The sequence below is a fragment of the Chamaea fasciata genome, unplaced genomic scaffold (assembly GCF_029207755.1).
Source record: "Chamaea fasciata isolate MVZ Bird 193981 ecotype frontalis unplaced genomic scaffold, bChaFas1.0.hap1 SCAF_6, whole genome shotgun sequence".
Lineage (NCBI taxonomy): Eukaryota > Metazoa > Chordata > Aves > Passeriformes > Sylviidae > Chamaea > Chamaea fasciata.
The window spans coordinates 48,389,746-48,415,661 of record NW_027094091.1 but is presented as its reverse complement, the minus strand read 5'-3'; the positions used below and the strand labels follow the sequence as shown (position 1 = coordinate 48,415,661).

General features: G+C 39.3%; 2 protein-coding genes and 1 long non-coding RNA gene across 5 annotated transcripts in view; 1 reads left to right on the top strand and 2 right to left on the bottom strand.

The window, feature by feature from the left end:
* Positions 1–8,141, bottom strand: part of CENPE (centromere protein E) — a 37,260-nt gene extending 29,119 nt beyond the window's left edge. For both annotated transcript variants that reach the window (XM_066186293.1, XM_066186294.1), the window contains exons 1-12: positions 7,975–8,141; positions 7,678–7,769; positions 6,740–6,829; positions 6,543–6,661; positions 5,401–5,520; positions 4,392–4,473; positions 4,126–4,193; positions 3,973–4,044; positions 2,422–2,473; positions 1,534–1,621; positions 1,226–1,352; positions 461–580 (exon numbers count right to left, since the gene is read on the bottom strand). In XM_066186293.1, the coding sequence (XP_066042390.1) occupies positions 461–580; positions 1,226–1,352; positions 1,534–1,621; positions 2,422–2,473; positions 3,973–4,044; positions 4,126–4,193; positions 4,392–4,473; positions 5,401–5,520; positions 6,543–6,661; positions 6,740–6,829; positions 7,678–7,769; positions 7,975–8,030 (1,086 nt within the window). In that variant the 5' untranslated portion in view covers positions 8,031–8,141. The remainder of the gene's footprint in view (positions 1–460; positions 581–1,225; positions 1,353–1,533; positions 1,622–2,421; positions 2,474–3,972; positions 4,045–4,125; positions 4,194–4,391; positions 4,474–5,400; positions 5,521–6,542; positions 6,662–6,739; positions 6,830–7,677; positions 7,770–7,974) is intronic.
* Positions 8,142–8,861: 720 nt separating this feature from the next.
* On the bottom strand, positions 8,862–15,456 carry LOC136290668 (radial spoke head protein 6 homolog A-like). The gene is made up of 6 exons (XM_066185007.1): positions 14,991–15,456; positions 14,292–14,526; positions 11,858–12,604; positions 10,446–10,584; positions 10,038–10,155; positions 8,862–9,427 (listed from the first exon to the last, which is right to left on the bottom strand). Exons 1-6 carry the CDS (start codon positions 15,218–15,220, stop codon positions 9,208–9,210), a joined length of 1,689 nt encoding a protein of 562 aa, XP_066041104.1. The 5' UTR covers positions 15,221–15,456; the 3' UTR covers positions 8,862–9,207.
* Positions 15,457–18,440: 2,984 nt separating this feature from the next.
* Positions 18,441–25,916, top strand: part of LOC136291327 (uncharacterized) — a 75,126-nt gene continuing 67,650 nt past the window's right edge. Inside the window, exon 1 of one of the 2 annotated variants that reach the window (XR_010721494.1) lies at positions 18,441–18,487. This is a non-coding gene — a long non-coding RNA (uncharacterized lncRNA). The remainder of the gene's footprint in view (positions 18,488–25,916) is intronic. The other variant, XR_010721495.1, reaches the window with a different exon arrangement.

Below are 25,916 nucleotides of genomic sequence, written 5' to 3'. Positions count from 1 at the left end.
TTTGCCAGTGATATTCATGCAGCTGCAACTTCCTGCAACTCAAACTGAAGTTAGACATCAGTAAGGGAGGAAATACGAAGTTGGGATCTTTAACAGACATTCAATCACTTCTTGGATTAATTAATTATATGAACTGTTTCTTTTGATCAGTTAAAGTGTGCTATGAGGCATCACAAATTTCTATTTCTTAATTATATTAACCTACTGATTAGGTGTAACCAATTAACAATTCTGTCAGTTGATCTCGTTCAGCCTTAGCTTGCACAGAGAGATTTTGACTATCATTAGTTGTTCTAGGCTATTCATCACCTATTCAATTTCTATTCTTCCAATAAAAACGGCAGATACCACTTTAAAGATTTCACCCACCCCTCCAAATTTAACTGCTTTTGGTTTAAAAGAGGTGGTCTCCAAATAGCTATCAGTACTAAGGATTGATTGATTTGAGTTTATTACATACTTCCTCCAGCTGCTTCTTCAAATCCAGAATTTCTTTGCGGTATCTCTTCAGGAGGGCATCATCATCAAGTACTTCATTGACTTTTGGTGTATTCTTCATTCCTTTGGCTGTATTGGCAAACTGAAAGAAGAGTCTTTCATGGACAATAGTTGAAGAACAAATATCTAAAAAAGACTTATTTTGTCCCGTATTTCCCAACAGAATTAAAGGGAGAATTTATTAGATAAAGAGCAGGATATAATAGAATACAAATATTTGAATTAGCTTATTTTTAACGTATTCTAAGTTTTGAAAAGGTTAAGTTTTCCTTGCTTTATGTTAATACCTAAAATGTGAAGCATAACATTTAAGTAAGAGTATCCCAAGTTCTTTTTCATTTAATAAAAAGCTCAAAAGAGCATCAAAAAGGAAGACAGTCCTACCTAAAAAATATATACTGTTCATTAACAGTTCAATTCCTGTAGTGCCTAACATCTTGTGCTAGCAAAAATTCCTCTATGTTTGAAAAAGGCAAATGTGATAAGAGTGGTTATCTCCTGCCTGCAAAGTGAGAAAAGTAGCTTTGTTCCAACTTCCAAAAAGCTCTAGATAGACAACCTAACACAAGATGACTGGGAAAAGATGCTGTGTACAAAAAAAAATTCAAGTCCTGAGTTTACAGAGGCCCTTCAGAAGATCCAAGTCATTAAGATCCAGCAGATTACATTTTCCACCCCCAAACCTGTCTATAATGACTAGTGCTGGAGAAGAGGCAAGAAGCTTTACCTGAAGCGTGCTGAGTGTCTCATCAAAAGAAACAGGAGTAATTGTACAAATAATAACTGTTTTAGCATTTCCTCCAAGGGAATTCTGCAGAATTCGAGTCAGCTTGCTGTCTCTGTAATTTATGAAGCTAATAAAAAAGAAGCAGCAACAAAAAGAAATTGAGATTTCTGCATAAACACAATAAATATATTTTCTAGAGGTGATAGGTTATTTGAAACAGTTACCTAGATAAGGTTATAAATAAAGGATTTTAACTTCTTAGTTTAGCAGTGCCTTATCTTATAACAGATATACAAACAGTTGCTTACCCAGAAGGGTCATCACAAAGCTTTTTGATAACTTGACCCAGAATGAACAAACTCCGATTTATATTGCAGCCTTCTTTCAGTCGAACACCTAGGTAGCACATATTTTATTCTTATTTTAAATTTAAAACAATATTAAGATACATTTTCAACCTGTCAAGCTTTTGTGCTATGTTAGCTCAGAGGGATTGATGTTCCAAGAGTTAAAAGTTTAAGTGCCACAGTGCAGGCAGTACCCAATCCTTTATGATAGCCAAAATGCATTGAAATAAAACAGTAATCAAAAATAAACATTCTGAACCTTTACATAGCAAGTATCTGGGGCCATAAGAACTACAATTTTGCTTCCTCTTTAAATTTTGCAAATGCCCACATTTACACATAGAACAAACCAGTCTTAGATACAAGTTCTAGGTTAGTCATTCTTTGTAAAAGAGACTAGTACTTATGCCCCTCTCAGATCACTTTTTTCTGATCAAGGCACTTTTGTGCAGCTTCATGCTGTGATGTTAACAGATGAGCGTCCTCTGAACTAAAGAGTGAGCCATCTATTCACTCTTCACCTTTACACACAAGTCCCTAAAAAGCTTCTTGAGAATTTGTTATTACAGGAACATCTCCACTGAGTCATCTCCATTCTATTATTTCAGTGAAGGACTGTTGCTGGGCCTGCAATTTTAGAAAAGGCATATTACTCCTCAATTGTTTGCACTTCACAGCACTTAGAATATTTTCCTGAGTAGATCCTGTCCTACCAAGAGGAAAAGGCCTTATTTATAAACAATAAATAACACAATAGCACATGGATCAAATAATTTCCTTTCTATCACAGATTCTCATAAGGGTTAATTAACAGAAATTGTTGTCAGTGGAGCCTCATTTAACACTCACCTTCAGATCCTGTTTGACTAGCTCTTTCACTGCCTGCCAGATCTACCAAGTTCTGCAAATTCATTAAATATTTCACAGGTTAGTTCTCAGGAAATTTACTTTAAGTCCTCGTAATTCTAAATCTCTACTAAGAATTTCATAAAGTTAAGCTTCAAAAAAAAGCAAGGGATCTGTCATTTTTGGAATTAATGCATAGCTACTGCATACAACCAATACCTTCAAAGGTACATAAGGGCATGGAGTAAGTTTGTATGAAATCTACTATGCCACCCCAAATAGTGTTTCAAACTCAAAATGGAACAACCTCTACCCTCCATCACAAAAAGATAAACACAGTTTCTCAATACAGAAGGGTTAACTTCTAATTCCAGCTGTAGGAATCTTTCATGGGAAAGAGCCTAGGTGAGATAATCTTGTGTCCTGTCCTAAGCTGGCTGTCTCTCCTTGCCTGTCATTGTGGAGATAAGGAAAAGAAAGGAACTACTAGAGGAAAAGCCCCACTCTGAACCTGGTTCAAAGCCACTAGAACATTATGGCATCCCATAATTATTTGCCTGAGCAAGTACCCCTCACTTGAGTTGATTTTTGCTTCGGAGGAGCAAAATCCTGTACTAACTCCACCAAGCAGCAACAGACCAAGAGGGCCAAAATCCCTCTCCCCTCACTGCTGTTACTCATGATTACTCTAAAGTCAGTTGGTACTGAGATGGGGCAGAGAGAGGTGGTGCAGGAAGAGTGAATACTGTAAGTTATGGTAAGCACAAAAAGTAGGTATTAGTTGGCTGAGGTACTGCATGAGCGGTGTTTACATTCAGACCCCAGAGCTTTTTCACATGAAGCCAGGACAGAAAGCTCTTTCCACAATGCATGTGATTAACTTAATGCTATTGCCAATTCTGAGTAAGAGTGCTCATCAGATTTTAGTAGGCTCAAATAGTTTCACATGGGTTCCATTCCTGCAGTTGTTTCAAATAATTTTCTGGGAATCAAGAAAAGGCTGTAGAAAAGGTTTCTGAAACCTTAACATTTCCCTAGAGATGTCCAGTGGTATTCCTCCCAGTTTATGGTATTTCATAAACCAGTAATCCACTGATGCTGAGTGTGGTTACTTCTGAAAAAAAATGAATCTTTTGGCAATTGCAGATGTAGGCCCTATGTTCTTCTAACAACAACTAAATTTGAGGATAAGGGAAGTCTTAAGGTTACCCGTTTTACAAGTTATTTCATTGGACTTGTCAGTGGTCAGAAACAATTGTAGGGAAGAGGTATTTAACAAAATGCAAGAGCACTCTGACATAGTCCTTTGCAAGGTCATAACACTCCCCAGTCCAGCACGAATAACTGTCATGTAGAATTCCCTCTGGTGGGAACATCTTCTCTAGATAATGCCACAGAAGTCTCCCTCCATACTAAAGAAACATCTGTCAGATTTAACAACAAAGAATTCTTGTAAGGCATTATGAAGTACCATTAGTCTCTCAAACAACCAGTAACAGTAAATTAATTCTTTAGTTAATCTGTACTCCAAGAAGGTATTAAATAGACATTTACCAAGTGGGAAACCATGACTGCTCCATCACAGTTCGTGTTCGCAGGGTCACTTCGTTCTCTGCTCTCAATGATCTAGAAATGCAAAGAAGTGCAATGAAGTTTTTGTTACTTTGAAAACAATAAAACTGCTCCCAGTAGTGAAACAGTTTTTACCATTCTGAAGATCGTGTGAGAACGGCTGCTGTGTTCATTCATTTTTGTTTCTCCGTAATGGCGATTTCCTGTCAGAAAACGGTGTTAGAATACTTCTGCTTATAATCTGATAAACTGGAGATAATCAAACTAAAAGCACAATTTTAAAACTTTCTGCAAAATTTCAGTTCATGAATATAAACCCAAAGGGATACCCCATGGGTCTAAATATACCTGATTAACCAACACTTTTTTAAGCTATCAGCTGACATTGTCTAAATACTTACTTTCCCCTTTTCTGATCCATTCCATAACTTGTTCTGGAGCAACCACAACTTCTTCTATCAGATCTTCCACATATGTATTCCTCTACAGAATAAACACAGTAATAAATTTTACTGAACTCTGAAACACACTTCAATACATAAAGTTAACATTACCAGTAATTTATATGGTATTTATTCAACAGCTGAAGGTCTTTTTCCTCCAAACACAAGGGATGGGTAAAGTTTAGACTTTGACCAGAATTGTGGCCTAAGGGCACAAGAATCAAACAACAGATTTAGAAAGTTTCTTGAAAACTGAACCACTGAGTGAAATATCCTTCTCAACATTTCCTCGGGGAATTTAGGAGTATATTTCTCAGTAACTCTTATGAAGACATAGTCATACAACTGGTAAATTTCCCTTCTTCCTGTGTTCCAAACCCATGATCATTTAAGGCAACCAAAGGAAAAAAAACCACCCCAAAATCCAAACCAACAATTTTTATTATTTTCTACAAAATTTAACAGAAAGAAACTGAAGATGGTGTTAATAAAGATTTCTTTTTCTATAGTGATCATCTTACTGAATAGGTCTAGTCTCATGGTTATTCTATGATTACAGCAGAAGAAAAGTATATCTACTTGGTAGATGATATGAAGATTATACTAAAGTGACTCTCTATATCTGTTAGAAACTTGTAACACACGGAGCTTAACATCATGTTCGTAAAAGTATCATTAGCTAAATAATTTTTGAGTCTTTACTGTCAAAGTTAAATAGAATAGACCATCCTGGAAAACATTAATCCTTAAACTGAGGATTAAGTCTACTTTTATAAAGATTTATAAAGATGAACTAGCAATAGCAAGCCCAAAGTCACTGCTGTTGCTCTACTACATCAAGTGTCCTGCTAATGCTAGCGACACAATTACATAATTTGTCCCAGAAAAGTTGGGATGTTTCTGAAGACTATTTTCCTAACTTCCTTTATTCCAAGCAGATACAAATTTCTATATAACATCCACTTACATTAACATCCTCACGAATTCCCAGAGGCTTCTTTTTCCTATTATCACAAAGCAAATCAGTAATTGTTTCATTGTAGATTTCCATGTAAGAAACCCTTAGCAGGAATTCTCTATCTGGAATCTAATGTTGAAAGAAAACAAACAAACAAACAGAGTAACTGATAGACATCTTTTAATGCAAGTATTCCTAAACTGGAGATAAAGGTTTGGATATTGTTCCACAGATTTTCTTCCCTTCATCCTTTCTGTATATTAGCACCTGCCAATATTTTTTTTCTATCCCACCTCCTTCCAGCTGCAATAATGGTATACCACTTATAAGAGGTTATAAAATTAAGATAACTGCCCTACAGAAGCATGACAATAGTTCTCCTACTTAAATGCCATTTCCATAACCAACTTCCTCCTGCTTAGGCTCTTTCCTCTCTGTGTACCTCATCTTCTCTCTCTTTGCTTGCTTGGATTTACTTTGCTGCTGCCTCTTCCGCTGCCTCCTTGGTAGAGAATGTTGGGGTGAGGAAAGGCTGCTCAATGGACTCAAGGAAAATCTCCTTGTCTATAGTTACTTCTATAAACCCTCTAACACTACTCTGCACCTCCTTAAAGGGGCAGTGACCATTTCACTTCAGTTCACTGTTAACAATTATCTGAAACCCTCAAGGCAGAAGCAAGCACTCTGTACATCATGTTTTGGAAATCACTGTTTTAATGTACACTTTCTCCTTAATTTTATTAATATTGAGCAATTAGCAACTCTTTTGTAAGCCTGAAATAAGTAAATAGTGCCACATTCTTCTCTCTAAAAAAAAGTCTACAATAGCAGAATAAACATAAAGCTTCACATTATCTTATATACCCCATTATCAAGTGAGTCCCTGTTTTTATTTGTAATCAGTTTAACATACTTAGAAGGTTAAGAAGGAACATCCTCCGTTTTGTTCTGATTTGATTTCAACTAAGAGAGTGCCATTAGCTTTTTGTTTGAAACACTCATCTTTACCACGCTAGGAAAGTAACTGCAACATATAGTCCAATATAAATTAATTTCCTTCATAAGCCTCTTGATTCTAAAATTAACTTTCATGTAACTGTCACAAATATTATCAGTCCTTTCAGTCACTCCAGTTTAATAGAATTGCTCACCTCACAAATAATTTTGAACACATGTTGAATTGCCTTAGGGATAATGCCCACGGAATCTTCATTCCCCATCATTGTGTAAGTCTTTCCTGAAGCAGTCTGTCCATAAGCAAAAATTGTGCCTAGAAAGATGGTTAAGTTTTATCAACTGTCTCTGAAATACTTTACAAAAAGGATTTAAACAGAGTTTTAAAACTTACCATTATAGCCTTGCACAGCTGACTGTATAATTGGAACAGCTACACCATCATACAACTGCTGAGTGTTGTCGCTTGAGTGAAAAACACGATCTTAAAACAAACAAAATAGAGCATGTGAATTCACTCTATTGCAAGTCAAAACAAGCCGTCACTCAGTATTGCTGACTTCAAATCCAGTAAATTTGGATAATCATTTGTAGGTTAATTCAAATATAAATATCATTGTAACACCACTAATGCAAGCTTTTAAAATTTTGTTTTAAAATAAATATTAAACACTAAATCAAGAAAGACCCAATGCACAGATGATAGACAGGTTAAAAAAAACCCTAAGAATGATGAACACAGTTAAACAGGCATCCCATTTATTCCTAAAACGTTTTGGCTAATTTATCTACAAGGATGGTAAGCCTAACAAGACAGGTTAATTGTTAAACTCCTAGCCTGGGGCATGCTTTTACTGAATCTGTATTTTGGGAGAAATGTTTGTAGTGGCTGTGATCACATTAACAAGTAGAGTCAATCAGTAGGAAAAGACTCAAAGTGAGCCGGTTGGTTATGAGGATTCAACATCCACACCAGTCACTTTTGGGATTGTGTTTGCCCATACCTTTCTCTCTAAATGCTCTGGATTAGCCCTTGTTTAGTCTATTTGTAACTGGATTTCAGATACAAAAAAATGCGTTCCAAAGCTACTACGGCACGAACCAGGACAGAGAAAGCAACGTCCATCAGGAAGCCGACCTCAAAAGCACATCCCAGTACTGCCTACACCCGAAACCCCGCGTGCCCAATGACACTCCTTCGGAATTACGAAGCTGGGAAGGTTGGGGGACATTTCAAGAAGTTCAGGCCATTCACCACAGTCGACACGCTCAAGCAGAGTAGCAAAGTTCCGTGTAAGCATCTAAGCAAAGCAATTGCTTTCACATTCTTACCGTAACTAAATATTTTGGTACCATTCACGTCGGAAACAGTATTATTCTCACTTCTCCAGTGCAGGGACACTTTATCTCCTGAGGCATTTTCTCTAAAAGAAGAGACACTGTGTTACCTTTATGGAGCGAAGACTCTGCTCCCAAAACGCGGGCCCCTTACCGCGACCCCCTTCCCCCGGCTCTCGCCAGCCCCTCGCTCCGGATCCCTCCGTCCGCCTCCCTGCCCCAGCAGCGGGGGCACGGCGGCACCCAGGGCTGCGGAGGGAGCTTCTCCCTGCCGCCGGCACGGCGGCTCACCTGGCGATGAGCGGCCGCACACGCACGCACACCGTGACGGCGCCCTCGTCCGCCATGCCGCCCGGGCCAGGAGGAGCGGAACGGGGACAAGGGACGGAACCGGGGAGACCGGGAACGCCGGGTGCGCTGAGAGCAGGGAGCGCCCGCCCCAACCGCCGCCGCAGTTTGAACTGCGCCCGCAGCCGCTCCCTATTGGCCCGCGAGGGACGCACGGCGTGCGTGGAGCGCACCACTCGCACAAGCCGGCGGGGAGGCGGGGGGGGGCGGGCGAGGGAAGCATGGTGAGGAGCAGAGCGCTGGGCAGCCGCCGAGCTCTCCCGCGACACCTTGGCCCCCCGCCTGCGGCAGCGGTCCGGGACTCAAACGCTGACTCCGCATCTGCAGGTCTTTTAAACACCGCCAGGGATGGTGACTCCACCACTCCCCTGGGCAGCCGTTCCAAGGCTGACAACCCTTTCCATTGAGGGTTTTTTCCTAATATGCCGTGTGAACCGCTCCTGGCGCAACCTGAGGCTGTCATGTCGCTTGTAGCTGGGGAAGTCAACCCCCACCTGGCTACACCCTCCTGTCAGGGAGTCGTGCAGGGATAAGGTCTCCTCTGAGCCTCCTTTCCTCCAGGCTAAACACCCCCAGCTCCCTCAGCCACTACTCACAGCACTTGTGCTCCAGACCCTTTCCCAGCTCCACTGCCCTTCTCTGGATGCGCTCGAGCATCTCCATGTCTCCTGCAGTGAGGGGCCCAAAACTGAGTACGGGATTGGAGGTGCAGCCCCCGACTGCCAATGATGAGCAGTATCACTGCCGTGCACGCAGCCCGTACCTCAATAAGCTGCCTACTGAATCTGAATAGTACGCTTTTACACATAAAAGTGACACTATCATGGGATTAAAAAAAATTTATTTAAGTAAAATGTATATATGTATTGAAATGAGGGCTACAAAGACAATGTGAACATCTGATAGGTGGTAGTTCTTAGTTCAAAGCAGTATCAGTTCAGGAAGCAGACTGTGTTTGCTTAGTCAAACAAGCATAGAAAAAGCCTTCATGCCAGTGTGGGTAGGTTTGAGGAGTGGGGAAGGAGATGAAGATAGCTGCAAAAAAAAGCCTACAGAAATAATAAAAAAAAAGGGCACGCCCCAAATGCATTTCTTTTGAGATCAGCAAATAAATGACTACGTTATGAAAATGCTGTTTTTGTTCAAACTTTTAAAACAATCTGTTTTCTTCCATTTTTAATCATCCTCCCCTTCCTCATCTTCCTCTTCCTCAGCTTCGGCTAAGGCTTCTTCCTGTGCAATCTTGAAAGCCATTTCCTCTTCCACAGTGGGGTCTACTGTCTCAGCGATTTCTGGCCCACTGGGGAATTCTGCTTCTGCTGGCGGGGGCAGTTCAGGAGTGTAGCTTTCTGGACTGTATTTGTGACCCCAGCCAAAGTAGATGTTCTCAAATTTCCTGAGGAAGAGAAGTGAAAGATCACACATTCATCCCCTGACAAAACATTAGCAGAGACACTCTCAGCATCCTTACTCTGCTGTGCAAGAAGTCACTGTGGTGCAGGTATCCTATGGCAGAAGATTTTTAAACATGGCACCTCTTTTTAAATACTCCAATGGTTATTAATACATCTTCTACTTAGAATGATGAAGTGTCACTGCACTGTACTACAGCACAGTTTGGTGGAATGAGTGTGTAGTGGAAATATACATGGAGGTAATAACCACGTGTAGTGGAAACAAACGAACATTAGAACCACAGAATGTAGCTGGTCTTGTAAAAAGTCCCACAGACACAAGAATATGTCTTAAATCAGGAACTGTGTTTAGATACTAACATGGTGTTTATATCCATTAACTTTAAACCAGCCTTTCCATTGATTATTTGTTGTCAGTCTTAAATACATATTTACTGTTGCTGTGCACATTTAAGTGGCCTTCTCCATCATTCTCTGGAATAGTTAGAATTCAGTCAATGAATTAATAATGAAGTAACTCTGCCTGCATTAGAGAGGCACCTGTGTGTAGCACTACAGTCAGTGTTGTAACCGTGTCAGGTGGACTCTCACCCGCCAGATGCAAAGGCATAAGCTCCAGGCCATCGGTTAGACTGCAGGATTGCAACAGAATATTCTGGGATCAGGTTTGTAGAAGCGTGAGTTGTCCAAGCAGGGATGTCCTTCATGCCTGGAGACAGCCAAATACACTGTCTATGAATAAGTGGACTTGATGAGCCTCTACAAAATATTTAAGACTAAGCTACAAGACTTGCACAGAATTCAAACAAGGTTTATATTAAGTTGCACGACAGAAAGAGCCAGAAGTCAGAAACAGCAAGTGTAGGCACTGATTTCAAACAATGTAGACAAAGTACATTGCTCCAAGAAGTCAGAGTTCTAGAACTTCAAATATTTACTGCTAAACAACAACATTCCTAGTGACTCTCTATCAAAAACTTCATATTCCATGACGAATACCTTCATCTTCAGAGATTAGAGTAAGAAGGGGTGGTCCTCTTTCTTCCTGTTGCTCTTCCCCCTCCTCCTCTTCCTCCTCTTCATCATCTTCTTCATTTTCCTCTGATTTTTGAGCAGGATTAATCCAAACACAGCGACCCTATAATTGATGTGGAAAAGTAATAAATACTTTAAATAAGTAATAAATGTAATCATTGAAAGAATGCAAGCTAAAACTAGTTAAAACAATTGGCTCAGACGGACACACGGTTAAGGGACGGGGAGAAGAAAAATACACATTCCAAAACTGGTATACTGTTAACAGAGTATTCTATCCTCTTGGCAGAAGGCTCCCCTCATTCCTTCCCTCATTCATTCCTGCTTAATGTTTGAGAATAACCTTGTATCTCTGTCATCGGCTTTTTGTCATTTTGTATTCTTCAGTTCCTGGCCAGTTTCATTTATATCCTTGCTAGATTACCAGTTACTGTAAACTATGGACTTATGCCTTCTTTTTAAAATCTGTCTTGTTATTTGGCTACCAGTCAGAGAAACATAACAGAATCTTAAGATTCTAATGCATATAAAGTTTTATTTTTTACAATTATTGTTTTGCTGGTAGTAAGTTTAGACCTTATTTCCTATCATTTGCTGTTATTTTACCACTTGCATTCTTGAATTGGTAGGCTGGCATCAAACCATGCAGCAATGAAAACCAAACTAGTAATGCCTCTTTCTAGCACTAGTCTGATAGAACATGTTTTTAAGGTTTTTCATTTGAATGTTTTACTGCAGGAAGTATAAAACAAAAAATTAACCAGAAGAAAACACCAAGTAACCTCCATTTAACATATAACCATAAGCTATCTGCTTTTCAGCATCCTACCCAAGAAAAGAGAATTTTAAACATTTTTGTCAAATAAGGATCTCAAAGCAAAAAACCTAATACAGAAGATTGAAGGAAATTATTGTTATCCATCAGGGCATAGCTCCATACTGTTATTTAAAGACAGGTTTCAATCTCAAGAACACATCACTGGAAAAAGTACTAAACCTAGAGGGTTCCTAAATACACACACATACACACACACACTCATACACATATGCACACACACATATGTGTATAAATAAATATATATATATATATATATATATATATATATACATACATACATACAAACAGATGGTATATGTAAATACATGCAAGATATTTACATATTATATACCATATAAAATACATGCTTTATGTGTAACATATTTTGATATTATATACAATATAAAAATGTGTTTTCTATATAAACATCTTTCAATCCAATAACATTTCTGTGAACAGTTTGCATGTGCAGGTGAGGAGTGTCATTCACATTCTGTAACCCTACAAGCACTCAGTGTGAGTGGTATCCAAGGTCCATGTGAGCTATGCTGGCACACACCTGCTTTAGAATGCCCTTGACATGGTGTGCCCACGTGGCGAGGGACTCCACCATTTTAGCCACAGGAGGAGGCTCAAACTCGGGGTTTTCCTCATATGTATCTGCTCCTCTTTCTTCTTCTTCTTCTTCCTCATCTGCAAATTGGTAAAATCCAGTGGGAGAGACGTGGGTTCCTGCTGAGATTCGAGCTATCTGTGCACGCAGGTAATTGGCCTCATTTCCAGGAAAAGGAGGAAAGCTCACAACAGGAGCGTCCAACCAACCTGTGAAGAACTTCTTGATTTTCCTGGCACAGACAATCTGGGCTGGTGTCACTGGAGGCAACTTCACCCAGGGTTTGCCTGGCCCATTACAGACAAAGTAGACATATTTATTAGTGCCAGTCCCATTTGGTTCTTTTGGGATCGGAGGTGGGGGTTTATAGGTGGACTTTGGTGGTTCAGCTGCTTTTTCTTCATCTTCTTCTCCAGCCTCACCCGTTTCTTTCTCTCCTTCCGCAGTAGTTCCCTCTCCTTCCTCTCCTGTTTCTTCCTCCTCTTCCCCTTCCCGTAACTGCACTTCAGCTATAATATAGTTCATTTCCAGGCCCAAAATTTTGCCCCAGAAGCGACAGGTCTGGATTGGCTGAACACGAATTAGGTTTTTAAGGGCAAGGAATATGTAATAGGATTCATCTTTGTTCAGGCCAATTCCAGCCTGTTCAAAATAAAAGGCTGCTTCCATCACATTTGGTAGAGCAGGCTGTCCCTAGAAAAGAAGATTCAGAGTTAGAGCTAAAGAATAGGATAATTATCAATTTTAAAAATTGAACATGTTATCTACTGAACATTATACTTCATTTTCCTCTCATGCCACTCATTATCTCAAAGTGCTTTGCAGACATTCATTCACTATTCTTTTTACTTTCATTCAGAAAAATTAAAAGTCTTTTAGTGGTAAAGAAGAGAACACAGATGAACTCCAGCTCTTAGAACACAGGATTTCAAAATTCAGACTCCTAATTACTGCAAAATAAGTCAGCATTCTTACACAAGATCTACAAGGGATTCAGTGCTAGGGCATGTCACCTAAGAGGCCTTGATGCCTGCAAACAGTGACACTCTCTTGCCTTGTATTGTAGATAATACAGATTTTTTGTACTTAGGCAGTGGACCAGCAACATTTCTCTGGGGTGAATGTTGCTTGGCATACAGCTCCCTGCAGTTTTTAAATTATTGCCCCCTGCTCTCATCAAAGTCCATTTTAAGACTCCATTTGGCTTCAGTGAAGCAGAACTAGGCCAATAATTAATTATTTCCCATTGCTCTACCACCCATCTCATTTAATGGGGGTTAGGTGATCATATAACACAGACAGAGTTATCAGAAGTTGGATGTGATAGGGTAGGGAGTTTGGAAGAATCAGGGCCAGTTTCATATGGGATTCCTTTGGATGTGACAGATTTCTTATATCAAAGCAAGATTGACAGGAGTATGAAAAATTCAGAATTCCTTTCTGAAATACCCTATTTTTTTTTTCCATTTTCAGCATCTTATACTCTTAATGTAAGATATACAGCAAGCTATGGAAAAGATGAAGGACTGTCTCTTCTGTGGTTTGTATTTGTACACTGCAATGGTAATTCAGTTGAATATATACTGGTTAACTTCATATGAAAATCAACATCTTGTTGAATGATTCCCCTTGGCTATTATAATTCTCATTTATATTCTTATATTTCTCATTATAAGAATTCTCATTTTTCCTTGGGTAAAAATGCTTCTGCATATAAGCAACTGAATAATGAAAAATCCTGTTTTAAGAAGTGGCTTTTCAATTGTATTAGTTCTTCATTAAAACTATATTTTGTTTCAGTTGGAGAAGGACAGACTGGAACCACACCAGGAGCTGGAAGAATCACAAAATTCTGCACTCTGCTATTTTACAGTAGCAGCTGTGCACAATATTGTCTAACTGGCATCAAGAATTATGGTCACTTCAGTAAGGAAACATCCCTTTTATATAAAGAAAATAAACTTGGACGCAATATTCCGTGCTGAACTGGCATACGGGAGACATTGTAAACCTTACTTTCTGTTTATCACCTCTCGAACATCCCTGATTAGAAAGGGTCAGAATATTAGATTTACTACAAGAAAAAAAAAAATCTCAACTAAGTTACCAGATGGGTGGTTTTTTTTTTTGTTGTTTTTTTTTTTTTTTTTTTTTTTTTTTTTTTTTTTTTTTTTTTTTTTTTTTATTTCGGAACTAGACACAGGAGGACCTCATCTGTGAAGAGGGTACATGGAGCTGTGACTGCAATTATTTGTATGGTCACGAGAGGCAGCACCACAGAAGAGACCGTAACTTCCTCCCTTTCTCCTTTCCCTTCTCACCATCCGCCCACCCCTTCCCTGGTACATTTGGTACCTGTTTCACTCCTATAATAACTCACCATCTCTTCTTCTACTCCTTCATGTTCTTCTTCTCCACCTTCCTGGATGAACAAAGCTTTACAGTTTTCTGCAGCTTCAAATGTTGGAGGAATCAGAGGTTCATCTCGAAGAGTGTCCATTTTTTTCCGAAACTGAGCCCACTTCACATCCTTGCTGATATTCTCAATTATGTCTACTGTATTTGTGGGCTGTTCATCCAGGATCTTTGTTAGTATATTAGCAAAATGATCATATCTGTAATAGAAATGTAAATATTGTTGGCTTACTATACAAAAGTCTTAGAATAATATGATTTTAGTAAAAAAAGTAAAGGCTAATCATCTGTATCTTTGGAGAAATCATTGGAATAGTTAGAAGAAAGGGGATCATGGAACGTTAAGGCAAATCAGAGTTAAAACTAGTCTGATTATACTTAAGAGCATTCCCATCTTCCATTTTTAGTATATAACCCATCTATCTATGAGCTGAATCTGAATTTAAACTTACTCTCTATCATAATGATTTCTTTTTGAACTCCCTATAAAATTCCCTTAGGAATTTTGGCTCTGAAAGATGCTGGACACATGCAAATATCACTAGTGATGACATATTGCATGTGTAACATTATCCCATTCCGTATGTACCTCCCTTTGTCCTTTTACCTTTCTCTCCACTCATACTTCCTACCCTATTTGATTGTGATCCTTTTTCAGACTTACAAGTTCAGGCCAGATTTCGTGCTGGTCTTCAGTAAATAGGCTTTTGCATTCTTGATTGCCAGCATCCGAGTTTGGGGATCGGGAATCTCATCCTCATATGGGTTGTATCTGGGCTGGTCAAGACCATAACCCGGTTCGTGTGGCTGGTAAGGGCCACGTTCACGGGCATCCTGTGGCTCTGCACTTTCTGGTTCCTGTGAAGAGTCTAATTCTGGTGACTGATCATCCATGCTGTGCCTTGCCCCCGGTGCCTCGGGAGCCTCGTCCCGGCGCGTCTCCGGCCGATGTTTGGTCGTGGCACCTGCAGCTGGTCAGCGGCTTGCGCTGCTGGCCGTGGGTGGCCGAGGTGTTGAACTGGGCTCTGTGACCCACACCGTGCTTGTCCTGCTGCACGGGTCTGGCCGACACTTCCCCTTTGGCCCTGTGCTCGGTGGGGCTCCTGGTGCGGCTCAGAGATGCTTCTCCTCAGTCGTCGTGCCTGCTCAGACCCTCGTCTTATCTCCCGGTCTTCCCAGGGAGCCGGTCCCGGTTCCGACGCCTGGGGCTGATGAGGGTCTCAGAGGGTCTCCCGCTGGGGAGGGAGAGCGGCGTGGGGGCTGTGTCCGGGCCACGGGCGGGCTCGCTCCTGCCCTTCCCTGGGGCGGGGGCTCGCTGCGGGCCCGGTCCGGCCCGGCCCGGCCCGGGGACACCGCGCGGCCCCTCAGCAGCAACGGCGGCGGCGGGCGGGGCGTCGCCGGGGGAACGCGGCCGCGGGGAGGGAGGGCAGCCCCAGTGACCCGCCCCAGCTGCCACTCCCCATGCCAGGGCGGCTTCTGAGCACTTCTGTGTTACTTTCAGCGGGACTCAGGGGTGATGGCGAAAGGAAGGTGGTCGGGGCTGGTCTGTACGGGGTCCTGAGCAACCTGGGCTAGTGAATGACGTCCCTGCTCATGGCATCAGGTGAAAAGTAGGTGATGTCTAATGTCCCTTCCAAGCCACACCAGTCCTCTCCTGTGAAACCGTGAAACGCTGTCAATACTTTCCCTTGAACGTTTGTGGTACGTGTCTTTCAGCCGTCTGCTGAGAGCAAGAGAGTGGGTCATCAAAAGTTTAATCTTGTTTTAAAAGGTTGTTGATTTGCCTTCATTGCTTGTGTGTGTGTTTTAGTGGTGATATGCTGTTCATCCTGTGCAAAGGTTTTTCTTTTAAGAGAAGAAAAATACTGTAAAATCTGCCATTTGCTTAAAAGGACACTATTCATGGATCCAAGGGGAAAAAAACCCCAAGTGGTTATAAGTTAAGTTGGAATGCTTGGATGGAAAGCAGTTTTTTTCATGCAGCACAATTAGTGTTAATAAGAGAATTACAGAATCTGCTGAGGTGGAAGTGACCCATGAGGATCACTTAGTCCAACTCGTGGCCCTGCACAGGACACCCCAAGAGTAACACCAGGTGCCCCAGGGCAGTGTACAAATGTTTTATGAACTCAGAGTTGGTGCTGTGATCACTTCCCTGGGGAGCTTGTTCCGGTGTCCAACCACCCTCTCGGAGGAAAACCTTTTCTTGATATCTGACCTAAACCTCCCCTCACTCAGGTTCATGCTGTTTCCTCGAGTCCTGTCACAGGTCGAGAAAGTGAAAAATTAAGGAGACACTAAAGTTAAGAATTAAGGTGGCCATAATGTGAGTTTGCTTTCGTTTTCAACAGTATTCAAACACTACATTGTTTAAAGATTTGGTGTTATTTCCCATTATCCAACCCTGATTTCCTTGGTAAAGGGTTCGGTCTATTTCTCCAAGTCTGTTTTGCCCGTGGCCGTAATAGGTGAGTGATCTTCCTGCTCTTATCTTGACCTGTTGTGTTTTTTCTACCCTCTCCAGTTCAAAAGAGGGAATGATAGAAAATCGACTTTGGGGGGCACCTGGTATCCAGCCAGGGTGAAACTAGTACAGTGCTGTAAAAATCTCAGCCAAATGCCCTGTTAAAGTTATAAGTTGTGTCAAATAAAATAGTGCAATACCTGAACTGTAAAATATATTTCTCTGTCGTTGATGGATCAGCTAATGTACCTTTTAAAAAGTGTGCTTTATTTTGGATATTTATTAGAAGCAACCAGAAGAAGTTACGAAATAGCTGTGACAAACTTCTGTCACATTCCAAGAGAGTAAATACTAGAAGTATCATTGAGGAAGCTGACCTATTGTGAAGGAGCAGCAGAACATACTTTTCTACATCTTTAACAGGTGGAGCATTTATATCAGGAACCAAAAAGTTTCTGCATTGTGTTCCTATGATTCCAACAAGTAAGGTATTATCATTTTAAAAAAAGCTAGTTCTGCTGAGTTTCTACTTGTAGAGGTTTTTAAATTGATCTTTGCAAGGAATATGCCCAGGTTCATTTTGCAGAACTTATCCATTGACTGCAGAGGGCGATACAGTACTTGCTAATTACTTGTGGATTCCCTTTGGTTTCCGTATCTCATATTTGGAGGGAAAACTTGTTTAGTAGTTCACTTCTATTTAAACTGTATGAACTAAGTTACCTTCCTGCTTGGGTGTTGAGTGAAGTAGTTGCTCAAGAAAGGGCAAGTGCTTTCTCTTTTCAATTTTCTTCAGCAAAGAAAGAAAAGTGAGGGCACCTATATTGCAGTTGTTTAAGGTAGGACACATGTAAAATGTGTAAGGGCTCAGGACAAATAATACATCAGTGCAGAAGGATGTTTCACCAAGGTGCTATGATGGTCTTTTGTTGACACAGAAAAGTAGGAAATGGATATGTGCAATATTACAGCATAATCATGCTCTGATCATTGCCAGTAGCATGGGTTAACTAGCTGAACAGTAGCTAAAGTAATAATGTTTTCCCTTTCCAAAGGAGGTTTGTATTGTCTCTGCTGTGGCCTGTATTGTTTCTCGTCATGTGGAATTAATTCTGCTTTTCAGTAGGTGTTTTTTGTTGTTGTTGTTTTTAACTGAACTCCTACCTGTTACTGCTTTTGAAATGGAGATCCAGATGATATAAAATTTTGCACATGGAACTGGATAGCTGTTGCATTTCTATAGAGGTTCATTTGTGAATTTTGAACATGTAAATTTTCTACTGAGAAGGGAATAACAGGTAACATGAAGAAAACATTCCTTTTCAGCTAATAATCCTTCTGTGTTCTATTGATTTCTTTGCAAACAAGTGTTGAATTGGAAAGCCCAGATTCAGGTCCCACGTGTGACTTCTTAGAAGAATGCCTTTATCTCTAGACCAGTTAAATAGTACCTGTAATTAACGAGGTGAAGCTGTCTCTCACCTGGTATAGCTGGTAAATTTAACTTAATTCCAGCCTATACAATAGGAAGCAGCTGCTGTTACTTTCTGCTCAGAGCTTGTTCCATCAAGTAGTTGCAGGTGTGCCGGCAGCTCTCTTAAGAGGAGGGTATAAATAGTGCTTCTCATTGGCTTTCCTATGGCATAAGTTGCAAACTGTATGCTGGGGTTAAGACTCTAGTTCCTGAGGGTCTGAAGGTAATCTTCAGCTTTTCCTTTGCACTGTGTTTATCAATTAAATACTTATGCTTGCTTTGACTGCTTCCAAATACTTCAAGAGGAAAGGTACTTGAAAAGTACAGATTTTATTTTGCTACCTTTGTTAATTCTTGTTAAAAGACTACTAACTGCATAACTACTTTTTAATCTCTTTTTTCATAAATGTATTTAGTCCAGAAGCCAGCGACATTTTGCAGTTCCAAAAATACCTCATGCATTTTCTATGCTTGATTAAACATGCAGTGTTTTTAATTGTGTATTGGAGCCTCCACTTTTATTAATTTTTTAAACCCAAAGAGGATAAAAATGTCTTTCTGTGTTATTTTCAGGATCTAGTTTTCTGTCTGGTCAAAGTTCTTCTTTATATGTAACTTCTGGTAGTAATTTCCTGCTAAACACCTAAGGAAGTTCTTGACAAAAGTAGAGATTTTTCCCTGACTTTTAAGTGTTTCTTGTGTAGAGAGGAAGAGAGAACTTATACATGTTCTCCTTAAAATATGACAGATTCGGTTCTGTTGGTTCCAAAGTTTTCACTGAGTCATTACTGTAGGCATGTATCTTTCTTTCCACATAGGGAGATTGAGTCTTTCCTCTTCTTTGGGCTGTATGCTGAAGTCAAACTGTATTCCTCAGGTGGTCACAGACATTAGATTAGCACTGGTAGTCTGAGATGCTTTTCTGTATGAGGTAGTATTATGGGAAAGCTGAGACACCATCATCCTTCTGCAGGGGACTGATAGGAAATGTGTTTAGTGCTCTGAAGGAAATAATAATGATATTTGGAGATCCAGTGCTGCCTTTTGCTCTTATTGAAGTCAGCAGGAGCTTTGCTACTGACTTCTGTGAAAGTGAGATTAGGTCCTTTGTCATTTCATTTTCATGTTTTGACATAGGTGAGGATATATGCTGGGAGACAAACTGGTTTTAATTCTGACTTATGGTGGAGAGTTTCTGTGGTTAATGTGGAGTGTGACTTTGCATCCTGATGTGCAAATTCTGTATTTTACATTCCCTGAGTTCAGAAAATCACTATGAGGTACAGGTAATGGTGCAGTGGCAGTAGCATTGGCATAGACCAGTAAAGTTTCAAGGGGGAAATTTTTTTTTGTCACCTGGTAATCTGAGTTCTAAAGCTTTGTTGTAAACTAAACTTTTGTTCAAACTATGTTATTACAGTGACATGGTGATTATGTTTGTTAGGAGAAGTGCAGGAAATTGAAGCTCATAGGTTTTTAGACTCTGGAATGTAATGTCTTTGTGTATGTGATTTATATTACTGAAGGTGATGGTATTTCTCTGGCTTTGGCCACTGTGTAACTGGCTAAAAATTGCACAGGACAGCATGATTAGTGCTTCATGAGTGCTGTATCTCTATTTTATAATAATTTTCATTGATGTTGATGTATTGTGTCTTACCTGCCAGTACTATCAGAGTGTGGTGGGTTTTGATACTTAAGCGGAGAAAGCTGAATTTTCTGGCAAAGAGAGTGTGGCCGTTGTGCATGTTTTAAGTAAATGCTGAGTTTAACCACTGCTAGCTGAGGTGCTTTGTGCTGGTGCTCAGAACCACCTGTTTCCTACAAGTCTCTTAGATCACAACTGCAGATTTTGGAGTTGTGTGACACATTCTGGGGTGGGAAGAAAGGCAAAGTGATTCTTGCTAGCATGTTACAGATGTGATATGGGGTTCAAATGGGCCTGTTTTGGATCCACATAGGGCTGGCTCAGCTTCTGCCACATGTTTTTGTCAACTGGTGTGCGGAGGAGTCTGAATGTCTTGGTGGGATGGGGGTCTTCCCTCAAAAAGTTCTGACTATGCATAATTGTATGTTGCAGCACTGTTCTCATCAACCGAACCTGTGGTTCATGTTGAAGACACCTGATCTGTTCCTCAGAGCAGTATAGATCCTGGTTGTTGTGTTTCAACAGTGCAAAACCCGACTATGGAAGTTTAGGGTCTTTGCTGCAGCAGAGTTACCAGGCAGCAGTAGTGTGGTGGAGTTAGTGTCAAATACCCTCCTCTGCTCTGGCTGGTTGAAGGCTTGTGAAACTTTACCAGGCTTGTTTTCTCCTTACTGTGCATGTAAATTTCTCCTTTGTTGGGAGGATGGGTTAGGCTTGGGAGGTTTTGTTAATTGTGGAAATTCTTAGGGATTTTGTTTCAGTGAAGAGTCAATTAAATAGCAGTTAAAATGGAGCAATGATTTATTGTCATTACTAGAAGGGAGGTTCACTTGTTACTTTGCAGATCGGGATCTTTTACTGTGTTTCTGAGTGTCATCTTTTATATTTATTAGATGCTGCATTCCATTTACAATGATTATATATAAAAAGGTTTTATTCTTACATGAAGCTGAGCAAGTGCAAGTACTTGAAGATGATTAAACATTTCAGTCCTTCTTTTGGTTTTCCCTAGCTGTGTGTGTCACAGCACTTTCATTGTCGAGAGAATAGGTTCTTTCATTCTCCCCCCCTATTATGGTAAGCCCTCTAGTCTGCAGCAGCAGTGTGAAACAGGGTATAATGATTCAGCAGTATTTTACCAAAGCTATCTAAAACATGCAGAAATAGAGAACCAGTCCTGACACTTTCCCCTTTCAAATAGGAGGAGGATAGAAGCATGTTCTTTGCAATTTATAAAAAAAATTTCCAAAATCAAATTATAAAATAAATATTCTACAATCAAAATCCTTCAAACGCATAGATGAAATTGTTTATATTAGAAACTGGAAATGGCTATGGGGTTTTGTGGAACTTGGGAATATACAGAAGAGGTTTAAATGTTTCAGTAGCTTTAGTCACATATATGTAAGTTCAACCTAATTCTTTACAGGAGGAGCTTGCCATGTTAGACTCCATGAATATGAAATTCTACTCAAAAATCCATTTTGATATTGCAGTTCTGCCATGAAATTCATGCTACTGAATATGACTCTTAAAAAAATTCAGCTTTTCAGGCCATATTGTTTTTCAACAGCACTCAAATTGTCCTGTATTACAGTGTTTTCACTGTGTGATATGTAATAATGGGCATGTTTGAGGATAGTATACTTAAAATAGTCTGTTTAAATTGTATCCACTGAGTTTATAATACAATTGCATTCTTAATTGGAAATAACACTCAAAGCATGATGGGGAAGTTCACAGTGATTTCCAATAAAGAATAATCCATCTCTTTCCTTGAGCTTTCATGAAATGCCTTTAAATCAGTCATTTTATCTGGAAATAATTTCTACAAGTTCAAACACTTTCATTGTAAATTTGCTGTCTGTGATCAGTATCTGTTGTTGCACTCAATTTTTAGCATTTTCCTTTTCCAGACTTGCAGAATTTCCTGTGAACAATCATCTCCTAGTAACAAACATGCTCACTTGAAAACTGATTTTGTCTTCTTTGTTTTCCTTTTTATTTCGTTGGATAGAGCTTTTATTTTCAGTTAGTTGTTTAGTCACCATGTCCTTTTTCTCCTCTGTGAAAGCATAAGATAAAGCAAAAATCTGTACCACCATTCAAAATATTATTTTTAGGGGAAGTAAAGGGGAGTACCTATGAAGTCTCAGAGATGTTTCTCCTTACTTTAACTTTGCAGTGTCCTGTCTTTCCATCCTGTTTTACATACAAATAAGTTTTCCATAGAAAATATAGTGTGAATTTAGATAGTACAACAGATTCTATTTGTCTGTGGTTTTCTTACAGACTATTCATAGAACCATTCTAGACAGTATTTTGCTCACCTGCATTTGAAACTTGTTTCCATGTATGTTTTGTTGATGAAAACAACTGCTTTAGCTGTCACTGTTAGTAAGTGTTCAAAGCATTCATATTAAACCATAATATTTTTTTTGCATTCCTTTGTCAGAATATGAAAAAAAAATTGTTTCTAGGTAAGAAAATGTAAGAGCATCTGAAAATGTGCCCTTAAGTATGTTAAACTTTGGGACTGTAACATTTCACTTATGGCTGTCTGGAGTGAGATTGAGAGTTAATATGTATGGGGTAAAATGTTTGGAATTTAAAAAGACATTACAATCCATGCATTGAGCAAGGATTGCTTAGGTGAATGATTGGGAAATTCTGTCATCATATGCTATAAATTATGCATCTCTTCAGGTTTTAGTCTTTATAATGGAAAGGGGTCATGATTGTCTGTTTCAGACTCCAGATTTATTGATCTACTGAAAGAGAAGGCAACTTTCTGCCTTTTCCTTTACTGTCTGAAGGAAGGAGTAGGGCTTGTTTTCTGAAGAGCAGGTGCTGGGGCACAAACCCTTTATACTTGCCTGGGTAGACCTCACTAGGGGAGAGACCTGAATTCAGTTCCCTTCAGGCTAAGACTCAAAACTCAAATATTTCTCTTATCTGAATAAAGGAACTGGATCTGTCTGAGGGGACTTAGGTACCCTACAAAATTCTGCTATCCTTTTCCTAGCTTAATATTCCAAGTTTTTATTTTCATCTTTGATAAAGCAAACCCATGACCTTGGGCTTCAGGTGTGAGTGATTTTATATGCGATTCCAGTACTGTTAGCGAAAAGATGAAAGCACAGAGTGCTAATACTTCACAGCAAACAGTGGTTTTCCAGGACACAGCCATAACTGTAAGGAGAAAACATGGGGAGCACAAAGTCCAGGCATTAAAATAATTCACAGTAGAGCTTGTGTGTCTCTACAAGGAATTTTGGTCCAAGCACTGTCTGTTAGTCCTATGGTGGTTTGCATCCTGAGGTGACCATGATTTCATTCAGAGGGCCAAGCTGCCATGTAGAGTTACTCAGTTATCTCAGAGAGACAGTTATGGCTCAAAATCTTCTCTGAAAGGAATCTGCATTACGTTTTTTCATTTATGAAATTTCACAGAAGGGCATACTAAGCTCATGCATTAAAAAACCCTTACTTTTTGCACAGTTATTAATAAGTGTGAAGCAATAAGAATAATGTTTCGCGTTTAAAAGAAGAAAACCAAGCCTCTTACTCATAAATAAGGTGGTGTATTTACAGATGAAAATAAATCATAACAGGAAAACTTTCAGCGGTCTTAAAGTGCCTGCTGCCTGTGTTGCATTTCTACTCTTCTTGACAACTCATAGTAATTGGTGCTTTAGGTTGAGATTATAATTAGTACTACTAAAAAGTATTACCAAGTGTTGTGAGGTACTGCTTTATCTGCTGCTTTGAGACAAACATCAAAACCTTTGTGAATAGCTTTAGAAACTGTTATTTGTATTCAAAAGAATATCATGGCTGTGGAATTCTGAGTTAACAGGTTTAATTATGCACCATATGACTCTGAATTAACTTACCCAGCACCTGAAGACACAGTGTATTAATATTCTTCTTTCTGTGGAGATTAAAATAGCATCCAGTTGGTTTCATTAGCATGTTTGTGAATGATCTACCTGTTTTTAAGAGGCGCTTCTTCAGCCTGAGATCTTAGAGACTTAAAGCTTCTTTTAATATGTAATCCAGAGTTTGAAATTTATTTGAATGAGGTACAGATTTTGTCTTGATCTCTGCATGATTATTAAGCAATTCTTGCCATGTGTTCTTAATCAGCCTTTCACTGTGTATTAAAAAAATTGTGATCAGAAAGTTAACCTTTGATAACTAAGCAGTAATAAAATTAGATTATTTTGACATTGTGCTTCAAAAAAATCAGGTCTAGTTTTAAATTGTATATTTCATATTGTGTTTCTCTTCATTTGCTTAATACTGAAGTACAACAGAAATGGGGTGAAAAAAGTTTCTAAATACAAATATTAGTACTTTGAATTTTAAATCTCTTAATCCTAACATTTTTACAGGTTTCAGGCTGTATTATGAGAAACAGAAATCCAAATATATTAAGAATCAAGACAGTAATGGCAAAACTTGCCAGGTATCTTATTTTGGGGAAACAGTGTAGTTTCTGAAATTCTGGATCTCTTCCAGAAGTTGTATTTCTTTCCCAAGCCTTACTTCTGCTCCCTTTTCCAGTTGTGGTCCTAGGCTTTTCTTGAAAGCTGCATCTAACTGAGGTGAATCTTCCATCTGCAGCTGATATGCTGTTCATTCCTCCAAGCATGTGCTATAAATTTATTTACCAATAATGATCTTCCATCTCCTCTTCCTGACTGTGGAACTTGGCCCTGAGTGAGTCTGAGAGCTCATAACTTTGGGTCTATGAGCTCTATTCACATGGGATGTGTGGGGAAAGGAATATAAGTTTAATAATTGATTTCCTAATAGGGAGAACTCAGTTACTGTGTTATGGAGTTTGTCCTCTCTCATCTCTTCTTGCAGTAAGGTCACAAATTGCCTTTTGCCCTATTTGAGGTTTTTGGTCCAGTGTTAACTGAAAAATCATTCAGAGAGAGCTTGCCTATTTTCATTCTAGTTTAATTATACAGAAATTACTGCCTGAATTATGGGGGAAAGAGAAGAGCACTTTTTAGCAAAAAAAGCAGTAAATGTGCCACTCTTTGAAGATACTGTATTTAAATATATCCCATTTGTAACTGAAATTAATTTTTATATTTTATTTTTGACAAAGATAGTGAGAGGCAGAGAAATAGCCATAATATTTTCTAAATGGATACAATTGTAATTAGAAGGTTATTTTCAACAGGTTGGAATCAGAACAGCTCTATTGCAATACATAAAACTGGATCCCTTTGGTAGATGAAAATATCTCCTGCGGTATCTGTGGTATTCTTAATACCATCTTGCTATCTTTTTCCTTTCCAACTTTGTCTACCTATTTTAATTCCAAAGTGAAGGATCAAGAGTGTTTTGAGATGAGCAGATAAGATTAAAGTGTCAAGGTGAAGGATGTTTTTGTTAATCAATAAGTTGATTAAGTCTCAGGAAAGGCAAACAGATTTGACTAATAATATTCCAGAAGACATTGAAACACCATGCCTGAAAGTCAGCAGATAAAGGCAATATTATTTCACTGGTAGAGGTGACATTCCTGGAAGAGGTTGGGGTTGCAGTAACAATAGGTGTGTTCCTAAAATGGATTTCCTGAATCAGAGCTTTCTGCATAAACAACAATTACCAGAGAAGAAGCTGAAACTTTTCCGGTACGTTTCCCAAGATCTAGCCCAGAGGGATCAAGGCAAAATACTGCTGAGTTTACAAAAATTGGAAAAGAGCTGGTTTGACTCTCACTGAATGTTTGCAGTCTTTCCGTTTCATCTGGCTAGATCTCTTCTGGTTCTGAGATTCAATGGAAGGGCAGTGAACACAGGACACAAAATTTATAGAAAATATTTCTCTGGTTAGATGTAATGTACTTTCAGGAGCATAAGTTTTGTCTAGTAATGTATTTGTTTCTGTGAACATCCTGTAGAGTGAAGTAATAGGGTTTAGAAACAGTCATTGCTTGATGAAGGAATATAATTTATTTGTTGTCAGAAACAATAAAGTG